General features: G+C 50.0%; 1 protein-coding gene across 3 annotated transcripts in view; it reads right to left on the reverse strand.

Moving 5' to 3' along the window:
* LOC140410904 (3',5'-cyclic-AMP phosphodiesterase 7B-like) overlaps window positions 1–6,083 on the reverse strand; it is a 336,168-nt gene extending 330,085 nt beyond the window's left edge. Inside the window, exon 1 of one of the 3 annotated variants that reach the window (XM_072499695.1) lies at window positions 5,662–6,083. In XM_072499695.1, coding sequence (XP_072355796.1) covers window positions 5,662–5,682 — 21 coding nt within the window. In that variant the 5' untranslated portion in view covers window positions 5,683–6,083. Of the gene's footprint in view, window positions 1–5,638 lie in introns of all 3 variants that reach the window. The other 2 variants (XM_072499692.1, XM_072499694.1) reach the window with 2 other exon arrangements.
* Window positions 6,084–11,895: the final 5,812 nt, after the last annotated feature.

Raw genomic sequence — 11,895 nt, forward strand, 5'->3', positions numbered from 1 at the left:
TGACACTAATAAAAATTATTATTAAGAGTTATAACAAAATCTGAATTTGTTTCCACTAAATAGCCACGTTATTGTGTCAAATCTGAAGTGCTTTTTGTGCACACAAACATTAAATCAGCCATGCCTTTGCACTGTCCCGTTTGGGGAAAAGAATCATGTGAATACGTACACTCTTGTTACTGTGCCAACAACCACATGCTGTGGCCCTTGCATTGTGTAATTCCTAAGGTTTCTCACTCTGAATGCCCCGAGCATAGGTTTTGTTTATTATTGGCCCAGGCCAACTTTACTGACAATCAGCTACATTGGAGAAAGACCAATTACAGTGAAAAACAATCTGATGATTTGAAGATGTTTGTGTTAGGCTGAAATATTTAATTGATTAGTTAGTAGAAACCAACTTAGATGTGAATGGTATATACCCAGTTAACAAAGGATAACGTGCAAATTTCTGACCAACAAAATCTTGCTTGACTACATACAGGTACAAAGAATAACACCACTGTGTCAAATATGTGTTTTGTGTGTGTCCCAATACATTTTTGGACTGCAAGGCAGTTGCCAAAACAGTGCGTCATGATGTCAGGAAGTACGCATTTGAAGGGGGAGGGAAAGGAACTAGCTGTAGCTTCCTTTTATATATACACAAGCTTTCTAGTCTTTTCAAACTGTAATCTGAAAAAATATCTGAATGCATTGCAGAAATCCATTTGTGGCAGAATAGGAATTTGATCTTTTTGAAAAATAATGTAACCAGAATAGCAAAATTAATGTTGTGACAGATTATTTAGTTTATTCCACAGTTGTGGCTATTGAACTTATTGGTCGCAAAATTTACATGTCAAACTCTGTGACATTTAAAAACTGATTGTTCACATATTCAGGGAAAATTAAACAAAATACTTCAACCTGGAAATTGGCAGATAGCTAGTATAGGAAAGACCTCTCCCACAGCTTTGGTTTTTGCCTTGGAAATTTTAAAACCAAATCATATCAACACTGAATTCCATAAAGGAACTGGTGGCAGATGGATCCTTGATTCAAAGGAGTGGATTCACATTCTGTCCAGACTATCGAGAAAAAGGGCTGCCTCTGTAATGACTCTTGGAGGACCAACGTGAAATGAATTTGTTCAGCCTTGGTCCAACTCCCACTGGGTTCAGACGCATAGAACAGAATTACACATAATTCAACACAAATTGGCATTTCCACTCAGAGGTCACAGAGATGGGAAGTGTGGGAAATTATAAAATAAATCACACTGGTGCAAGAGGAGGTGATCTGAATTTGGAATTGTAGCATACCACTGAAAAATTATTTAAGGTATTTTACTCTAACTCAACTTAAATATAATTAAGCTGGATGGGCTGACATTGGACACCAAAATATATTAACGTCTTATTCATTTTTTGGAGATGTCTCTAACAGAACCAAACATTTGTTGCCCAACCTTAAGTAATGTTCGGCCATCTCCGAGGTCAATTAAGAGTCAACCATACAGGCTGAGGAAAGACTGTAGGTTTCTCTCCTAAAAGGACATTAGTGAATTAGCTGAGCATTTACAACACACCAAAAGCTCCATGGCCACTTTTATTGATGCCTGCTTTATTAGTTCCTTTTTTAAAAAAAATATTTGGAATTCTCAAACCGCCAGGGTGGAAACTGAATTCACAATATTTATTATTAGTCTAAGACGTTGGATTACTAGTTCAGTAACATAAGCACTACATAGCCATTCCCTTAGCAGTTCTCCATAATCAACAGCAAACAGTTCGAGACTGACTGGTTTGTTATTAATATGACTGGTTTCCCCCAGAATTCAGAATTTTCTACCTTCTTCTGGCGTAATGAATTATGATGGGACATTGGCTCTTAAGTAACATAAGAAAAGGTAATTCTGACAGCAACTTCACAGTTATCTTCACCTCCAGAGTTTGTCAGCAATAATTAATATTCATTTTTACAGCCGTGTCTCAATACTATCAACAGGGACAGCTAAACAATTCTTTAACTGTTTAATGGTGAATTATCTAATTGAGTAAGTGACGAAACACAGCCACCTCACACCTTATTTTATGCAACTAATATGTTTGGAATAACTATAGGAAGAAGATAAAGGCAATTTAAATAAACTGCACCCTGATGAAATGAAAAGAAAATCGCTTATTGTCACAAGTAGGCTTCAAATGAAGTTACTGTGAAAAGCCCCTAGTCACCACATTCCGGCACCTGTTCGGGGAGGCTGGTACGGGAATTGAACCACACTGCTGGCCTGCCCTGGTCTGCTTTAAAAGCCAGCTTTTTAGCCCTGTGCTAAACCAGCCCCGATTAAGGTTGCAATTCTGAAGTGTTGCCATGATAGGCAAAGGTTACAAAATATGCAAAAAGGTGGGTGTAAAAACATTGATTTTTGAAACAGTTCTTGAAAGATACACAACCCACAAGTGCTGCAAGAACAAGCTAAAAAGACTTTCCAAAAGATCAATTGCTCTATGAGATGGTAGAATATTGAATGGACATTAGCGGACTGGGATTTAAGTCCATTCTATCACAAACACATGATGCAAACAGATTTTTGATGTTTTTACGTTCTTCTGTCTTTCCCTAAACCCCGTGCCATTCACCAACCATTGAGACTAGTCAGACTGTTTGTGCTCAGCAGGTCTCTATCAATTGCACTCTGAGTTGGCCCGGGAAATGCAAAAGATTAGCCCATGGACAACTATCCTATTGTTCCTAGATCTCCTTGGTGTTGTGTTTGGCCCACATTTGACACCTTCCCACGGAAGGTCGAAATTGGTCAGTGAGAAGGCAGTAAATTCGCATTCCATTAGCCTGTGCAGCAATGCCACTCCGTACCAAATACGTTATGAATTTTGCTTCCCTTTCATCTATAATGTACCACCTCTACCAAATGTTGACATAGATGGTCAGACATTTTAAAAAATAAATTATACCGAATATCAATAACATTATATGCGCACAAAATGTAACTCCGCCAAACAGCGCAGAGATGTGTGGACCACTGGATCAGTTCAAAGGTGACACTCCAACCCTAGGGTTAGGTTGCTATCTCACTGTGGAAGACCTAGTGTGAGAGCACAGACAAGTCAGTCTCACACCACCTGGTTAGAGACCCGCATAAACCAGAGCTTACAGTACAGCGCAAGCACGGAGTTTAAAAGCAACTGACTTTGTAAGCAAATATCAACGATAACCCACTACCATCGGGCCGGCCTAGGACCCTAACAAATTATAAATTTACTGAGTTTATTAAATGCCTAAAAAGTGCGGGCACTCTCCATATACGAACAAAACCAGTCTATCCGGAGCTCTCTGTCGGACAGTATTAGAACGAGTCAGGTCCATGTACGGCCTGCCGGGGGACCCATGCTGTGGTCCCACTTCAATAGCGACAGGATAAACGCACCCTTAGCTGTGCATCGTCCAGGAGACCCACTGATATTGGTCACCTCCACACAGAGAAAAGTTGGGAGCCTTTAACTCTAGAGTAATTTCTAAACATTCGTAACTGTACCCTGTCGCACAGACACCTCGTTATATTGATGGCATTGCTCAAAATGTTCTAATTCACCCTCTTGTAAAATAAACTCCGGTTGGTGCATCACAATCCACAAAATGCATTCCAGAAGTTAGCAAATAAAAAAAACCGCATCAATTTTAGCATGAATCACAGTTACGCACCCTGTTGTATTTTTTTTTTGCATGAGAGAGTAAACAAACATTAAACCACACAACCCTGAATAAACCTTCACTTCAGTACCCAGCGCATTAACAGAACAACCGAAACACGCGAAAAATTTCGCAGAGTGGTGCGGAGGAGAAAATCAAAGAGGGAGACGGTTCCTGTTGGCGGCTGGGCCAATAGCCAAGCACAGTCGTGACTTTAAAAACTACTGGCGCCAAGGCAAAGCTCCAGCAGCACTGGCTGGGTCAGGTCACTCCTATATGCAGTGTTCGTGCATTTACAGTCATCTGTTGATCTTGTTAGCGGGCAGATGCGTTCCCTGGAAACCTGGCGGATCCACAAATTTCAACAGCAACCTATTCACACATCACTTCAAAAAGTCCCCGCAAGATATAGCTCCATCTACCCCCCCCACCCCCCACTACCCACTCCCTCCCCAGCCCCCCATTACTCACCCCCTCCCCTCCCTCCGCCCCCTCCCCACTACCTCCTCCCCCCTAGGTCCCCCATTCCTCACCCCCTCTCCTCTCCCCTCTTCATTCCCCCTTCCACCTCCTACTCCCCTCTCCCTCCCCACTACCCCAAATTCCCCCTCTCCCAAACCCAAGCAGATACAACACCCCCAGTCCCGCAAACCCAGGCAGACACAACACCCCCAGTCCCCCAAACCCAGGCAGACACAACACCCCCAGTCCCCCAAACCCAGGCAGACACAACACCCCCAGTCCCCCAAACCCAGGCAGACACAACACCCCCACTCCCCCAAACTCAGGCAGATACAACACCCCCCCCCCCAAACCCAGGCAGACACAACACCCCCAGTCCCCCAAACCCAGGCAGACACAACACCCCCAGTCCCCCAAACCCAGGCAGACACAACACCCCCAGTCCCCCAAACCCAGGCAGACACAACACCCCCACTCCCCCAAACTCAGGCAGATACAACACCCCACCCCCCAAACCCAGGCAGACACAACACCCCCAGTCCCCCAAACCCAGGCAGACACAACACCCCCAGTCCCCCAAACCCAGGCAGACACAACACCCCCACTCCCCCAAACTCAGGCAGGTACAACCCCCCCCCCCCCAAACCCTGGCAGATACAACCCCCCCAAAACCCACGCAGATACAACACCCCACCCACAAACCCAGGCAGATAAAAGACCCCAATCCCCAAACCCAGGCAGATACAACACCCCCACTCCCCCAAACCCAGGCAGATACAACACCCCCACTCCCCCAAACCCAGGGAGATAAACACCCCCACCCCCCTAAACCCAGGCAGATACAACACCCCACCCCCCAAACCCAGGCAGATAAATCAACCCCACTCCCCAAACCCAGGCAGATAAATCAACCCCACTCCCCAAACCCAGGCAGATACATCAACCCCACTCCCCAAACCCAGGCAGGTACAACCCCCCCCCAAACCCAGGCAGATACAACCCCCCCCCCCCCAAACCCACGCAGATACAACACCCCACCCACAATCCCAGGCAGATAAAACACCTCCACCCCACTCCCCAAACACAGGCAGATACAATACCCCCACCACCCAAACCCAGGCAGATACAACACCTCACCCCCCAAACCCAGGCAGATAAAACACCCCCACCCCCCTAAACCCAGGCAGATACAACACCCCACCCCACCCCCCAAACCCAGGCAGATACATCAACCCCACTCCCCAAACCCAGGCAGATACATCAACCCCACTCCCCAAACCCAGGCAGATACATCACCTTCACTCCCCAAAACCCAGACAGATACAACATCCGCACCCCCCAAACCCAGGCAGATACAACATCCCTACCCCCACTCCCCCAAGTCCAGGCAGATACAACACCCCTCACCCCCCCCCCCACAAAAAAATAGACAGATACAACAACCCCTCCCAAACAAAGACATATTTAGTCGCCCATTCCTCACCTTGAAGTTTCCACAATACGTACCTCAACCATTAAACAAGACATTTAACCATAGTGGCAGACTGGTGACCCTGGAATGCCTTGGAATCTGTAATTGGTGCGGATTGCTCATGAAGATTGGCGCTGCAGAATCCAGCAGCGGCATCCAGGATCGCAGAGCTCTCACACACACATACACACCTCCCCAAATAATTCAACACAAATAGCAGGCACCCCGAGTGACTCCAGCAAAACACAGTCTCCGCCAGTTGCTTCTATTTTCTCTCCTCTCTCACTGTTTGAAGCTTCCCTTTTCTGTCAGGAGATAGACAGAGCGAGCAGGGGGGTGGGGACACTGAAATAAGGAAGCCCTGCTCTGGGAGAACAGGACAACACACACACAGACACACCATGTGAGATAGGTGTGGATGGACAGGGGAGGAGAAGCAGCAGCAGCAGCTCCTCTGCTCACTGGGGGAGGAGCGAGTGACGCTCAGCCAGCGGGCTGCACCATGGATGGGGGCGCTGCCGAGAGCCTCATGTCCCCCTTTCTCCCAGCGGTGACCTTAAAGCCTCCACCACCCGTCCTGTTTGTTTGTCTCCCCTCAAGTAGAATGATACTTTAAAAAAAATAATCAGGGTTTCTCAGCTTCCCACCCTGGCCTTTTTAACACCCACACAAACACATATATTATTTCTCAGCTGTCTCCATTTCATATTTTAAAAATCACTTGGAATTGTTCACTCGACAGACTTTTTGTTTTTCGTCAGCTACTTGCCAAATATCCTTTTCCCCCCTGCCAGATCCGCGATGACCCAGAGACATTTCAGTTCTTGTGACTTTTCGTCAGAACACAGCAGGTCACAGACCTGAGAGTCTGTACTGTTCCCTCCACAGATGCTGTCCCACCTGCCGAGTGTTCCCAGTGTTGTCTGTTTTCATTCCAGATAGCCAGCATCCGCAGTATTTTGTTTGTGCACCCAAAGGAAGCATCCCCGAGCGAGAGAGGGGGGTAGCTCATTTTATTTGTAACTTGAGAATATTTATCAAGTAACTTCATTGCAGTGTTAATGTGAGCCTACTTGTGACAATAAAAGGTTATTATTATTATTATTTTGAAAGTAATCGATTCAAGTGCTAACTATGATGTGGAGATGCCGGCGTTGGACTGGGGTGAGCACAGTACGAAGTCTTACAACACCAGGTTAAAGTCCAACAGGTTTGTTTCGATGTCACTAGCTTTCGGAGCGCTGCTCCTTCCTCAGGTGAATGATCCAGGAAGATCGCGCATATAGACACTGACATTAAGTTTCTACAAAGATGCAAGAAAGCAGACAATTGTTTGGCATCTTTGAATCTGTCTATATATGTGTTTCAGGAACATACCTCTTCATTCACCTGAGGAAGGAGCAGCGCTCCGAAAGCTAGTGACATCGAAACAAACCTGTTGGACTTTAACCTGGTGTTGTAAGACTTCGTAAAGTGCTAACTAGATTATTTTCACTTCAAAATGCATTATTCCATGAACTTTTTCATTCCAGTTTTGAGGCTTTTCAGCCCGTTCTAATCAGTTCTCATCCTTTATTTTCTGTTTCCATGCCTTGCACCTTCAGTGATTGGGAAGGTAAAGAAGGCAGGCTTCTTCCTTGCTAAGCCACCTGCAATGGCCATTTAGCTGGTAACGTACCAGAAATGCAGTTTCAGATTCTCTCCTGACTGAGAGACTTGGCATCCACGAAACACACCTATGTGACATTTGCACCTGGAAAAATATATTGCATTCTGTGAAAATTGTTCTTCACAAGTTGGTTCTGAAATAAATATGCCACAATGTGTTCAGTTTTCCTTGCGTAGTTCATAACTGGGAAAAAGAAAACTAAGGAATGAGTTTCATTTGACCCCAGGAAAACCCATTTGACACAAGCTTTAGATAACAGAACAGATAACCATAGCTCATTCAGTGGAATGTTGTTTTATATTAATAGTGGGTGAGTCATGTTGTTGTGGAAATTGACTCAGATATATGCAGGGTAATTTTCACCTTCATCTTTTTGGCAGTAATGCGTCGGTGTGGATCGGCCACCTTTTCCCCCAATTTCTTTCCCAATTAAGGGGCAATTTAGCGTGGCCAATCTACCTACCCTGCACATTTGGGTTGTGGGGGTGAGACACGGGGAGAATATGCAAACTCCACACCCGGGATCGAAACCAGGTCTTCGGCGGCGTGAGGCAGCAGGCGGATTGCCCGCTTGATTTGGAACCAGCTGTAATTTCATTAGTCCAATGGCATGAAACTAGGCAGGTGATCCACGGGATCCAGGCAATGGAGGTGAAAATTTACCCCCATGCTGATTTATAACAACAGTGGTGTTATAATAGGTGACCCACAATATATTATCAGGGTCATTGATTTACTGTAATTGAATAAGTCAAATACTTGTGGTAATACCAGGTATTGCGGTACCAGAGAGAGGAATGACCATTGGCTAGACCACGGGGTCTACCATTGGGCAATGTACATAGTCCCGCCCTGAGAGGCAGGGTATAAGAACCAATGCCGTCCCAGCAGCCTTCACTTCTGTAGCTTCGCTGCTCGGTACAGTTCTATCTGATTAAAGCTGAATCAATAGGACTCCACGTGGACTCAAGATTGTGTATCAATTTAATCAGATAAGTACTTTGAAGGATGGGTCTCCGCATCAAGCTGGCGTGCCTTCAGCTCAGCCCTCACACAGAAAACTCTGCCGCGACTTTTAAGCATTGGCTGGCATGCTTCTAGAGCTACCTCGATACGGCTGCCGACACCCCCACAGAAAGGCAGAAAATACACCTCCTATGCTCGTGGGTCAGCCCAGCGATCTACCCCAGATCAAAGGGGCGGCGAACTATGATAAAGCCATGGAACTGCTGGAAGGACACTACATTCGTCCACTTAATCAGGTCTACGCCCGTCACCTGCTGGCAACGAGACGGCAGAGCCCAGATGAGACGCTAGAAGATTTCTACTGGGCACTGATTGTGCTGGGCCAAAACTGCTGCTGCCCAGCAGTGACGGCGAACGAGCACTCCGAACTTTTAATTCGAGACGCTTTTGTGGCAGGTATGATCTCCCCCGACATTCGCCGAAGGATACTCGAAATGGGCACGCTGGGCCTCACCGAGGCCCGGGCCCTGACAGGGTACATGGACGTGGCGTACAAAAACGCCCTTGCTTTCGCCCCCGTGCGCAGCGCGCCCCCCCTGGGCTGCGTGGCACCCCGCCGCGGCAGCCCCCCAGACTTACCCGCTTAACCTCCAGACTTACCGGCTAACTCCACAGGCCTGTGCGGCAAGGCGCCCCGCTACCGCCGCTGGCCAACGCTGCTTCTTCTGCGGCCAGGCAAATCACCCGCGCGCGCGCTGCCCGGCCCGCACCGTCACCTGCAAAGGGTGCGGCAAGAAAGGCCACTATGCGCGGTCTGCCTCGCCCGCGCGGTGAACGCAGTATCCAATGACTTCCCTCAACCGTTCTTCCAGCCGCCCGCTGTGCAACCACAACCGTTTTACCAAGTCCCGACTGTCCAAGGCCCACCGCCGCACTCCCTTTTCCCAGCCCTGCCGGCCCAACGCGCACCGCAGCCTTTGCCCCGCCAGGCAGCATCGCAGCCACGGCCATTCTTCCCCCCGGCAACCATGCTGGAGGAGTGCGCGCAGCCATTTTGTCCCTCGCCAGTCCAATCGTCGGGGTCTCCGTCCCCGAACTCCATGGGAGATCCCTGGCCGGCGCCATCTTGGATGGGGCCTCAAGCCCCCAGCACGGCTGGCTACGTGCTGCCGGACCAAAACCTCTTGCTGCAGCTGGCCTCCGCCACACTGGAGCAGCATGCGCAGCCAGTTTGCTCCTCCCCGCCGCCATCTCCGGAGTCCCCGGACTCCACGTGTGATCCATGGCCGGCGCCATCTTGGATGGGGCCTCAAGCCCCCAGCACGGCTGGCTACGCGCTGCTGGACCGAAACCCCTTGCTGCAGCTGGCCTCCGCTACGCTGGAGCAGCGTGTGCCGCCAGTTTGCTCCTCCCCACCACCATCTTCGGAGTCCCCGGACTCCACGTGCGATCCATGGCCGGCGCCATCTTGGATGGGGCCTCAAGCGCCCAGCACGGCTGGCTACGCGCTGCCTGACCAAAACCCTTTGTTGCAGCTGGCCTCCGCCTCGCGGGAGCAGAGTGCGCCGCCATTTTGTCCCTCCCCGCCGCCATTTTGTTCCTCCCCGCCGCCATCTTCGGAGTCCCCGGACTCCATGTGCGATCGATGGACGGCGCCATCTTGGATGGGGCCTCAAGACCCCAACACGGCTGATGATGCGCTGCCCGATCTTCACTCCTTGCTGCAGCTGGCCTCCATTACCCTGGACCAGAGTCGGCCCTGAACGCTAGCAAAGGCCACCACGACGATCGCCATCAACAGCCACGTGACGCCATGCCTTATTGACTCCAGGAGCACGGAGAGCTTCGTTCACCCTGACACGGTAAGGCGCTGTTCTCTGGTCACCTATCCCACCCAACAAAGGATCTCCCTGGCCTCCGGGTCACACGCGGTGCAGATAAAAGGGTTCTGCCTCGCGAACCTCACCGTCCAAGGCAGGGAATTCCGCAATTTCCGCCTATACATGCTGCCGCACCTCTGCGCAGCCACCTTTCTGGGTCTGGATTTCCAGTGCCACCTACAAAGCCTTACTTTTAAATTTGGCGGCCCTATACCCCCCTTACTGTTTGCGGCCTCGCGACCCTTAAGGTTGACCCGCCTTCCCTAGTTTGCGAACCTCACCCCGGATTGCAAACCCGTCCCCACATGGAGCAGACAGTCCAGCGCCCAGGACCGGACCTTCATCAGATCCGAGGTCCAAAGGCTGCTGAAGGAATGGGTCATCGAAGCCAGCAACAGCCCCTGGAGGGCTCAAGTCGTGGTGGTAAAGACCGGGGAGAAGCATAGGATGGTCATCGACTATAGTCAGACCATCAACCGGTTTACGCAACTGGAGGCGTACCCCCTCCCCCATATTGCCAACCTGGTAAACAGGATTGCGCAATACAAGGTCTTCTCCACGGTGGATCTCAAGTCTGCCTACCACCAGCTACCCCTCCGTAATAGCGACCGCCAGTACACTGCCTTCGAAGCAGATGGGCGGCTCTACCACTTTTTAAGGGTTCCCTTCGGTGTCACAAACGGGGTCTCGGTCTTCCAGCGTGAGATGGACCGAATGGTTGACCGGTACGGCTTACACGCAACGTTCCCGTATCTTGACAACGTCACCATCTGCGGCCATGACCAGCAGGACCACGACACCAACCTCCGGAAATTTCTCCAGACCGCGCACCTCCTGAATCTGACCTACAATAAGGAGAAATGCGTGTTTAGCACCGACCGTCTAGCCATCCTAGGCTACGTAGTGCGAAATGGAGTCATAGGCCCCGACCCCGAACGCATGTGCCCCCTCATGCAGTTCCCCCTCCCTCACTGCCCCAAGGCCCGAAAGCGCTGCCTCGGCTTCTTTAGCTACTATGCACAATGGGTCCCTAATTACGCCGACAAGGCTCGACCCCTAATCCAATCCCCAACCTTCCCCCTGTCGATGGAGGCCCGCCATGCCTTCTGCCGCATCAAAGCGGACATCGCAAAAGCCACGATGCGCGCCATCGACGAGTCCCTCCCCTTCCAGGTCGAAAGTGACGCGTCTGACATAGCTCTGGCCGCCACCCTCAACCAAGCGGGCATGCCCGTGGCTTTCTTCTCCCGCACTCTCCATGCCTCCGAAATTCGCCACTCCTCGGTCGAAAAGGAGGCCCAGGCCATAGTGGAAGCTGTGCAGCACTGGAGGCATTACCTGGCCGGCAGGAGATTCACTCTCCTCACGGACCAACGGTCGGTGGCCTTCATGTTCGATAATGCACAGCGGGGCAAGATTAAGAACGACAAGATCTTGCGGTGGAGGATCGAACTCTCCACCTTCAATTACGAGATCTTGTATCGTCCCGGGAAGCTGAACGAGACTCCTGATGCCCTATCCCGCGGCACTTGTGCCACCGCACAAGTAGACCGCCTCTGAGCCCTCCACGAGGACCTCTGCCACCCGGGAGTCACCCGGTTCTTCCATTTTGTTAAGTCCCGGAACCTGCCTTACTCCATCGAGGAGGTCAGGGCAGTCACCAGGGACTGCCGAATCTGCGCGGAGTGCAAACCGCACTTCTACCGACCAGAGAGGGCACATCTGATAAAGGCTTCCCATCCCTTTGAACGCCT

This window comes from Scyliorhinus torazame, chromosome 4, assembly GCF_047496885.1.
Source record: "Scyliorhinus torazame isolate Kashiwa2021f chromosome 4, sScyTor2.1, whole genome shotgun sequence".
Classification (NCBI taxonomy): Eukaryota; Metazoa; Chordata; class Chondrichthyes; order Carcharhiniformes; family Scyliorhinidae; genus Scyliorhinus; species Scyliorhinus torazame.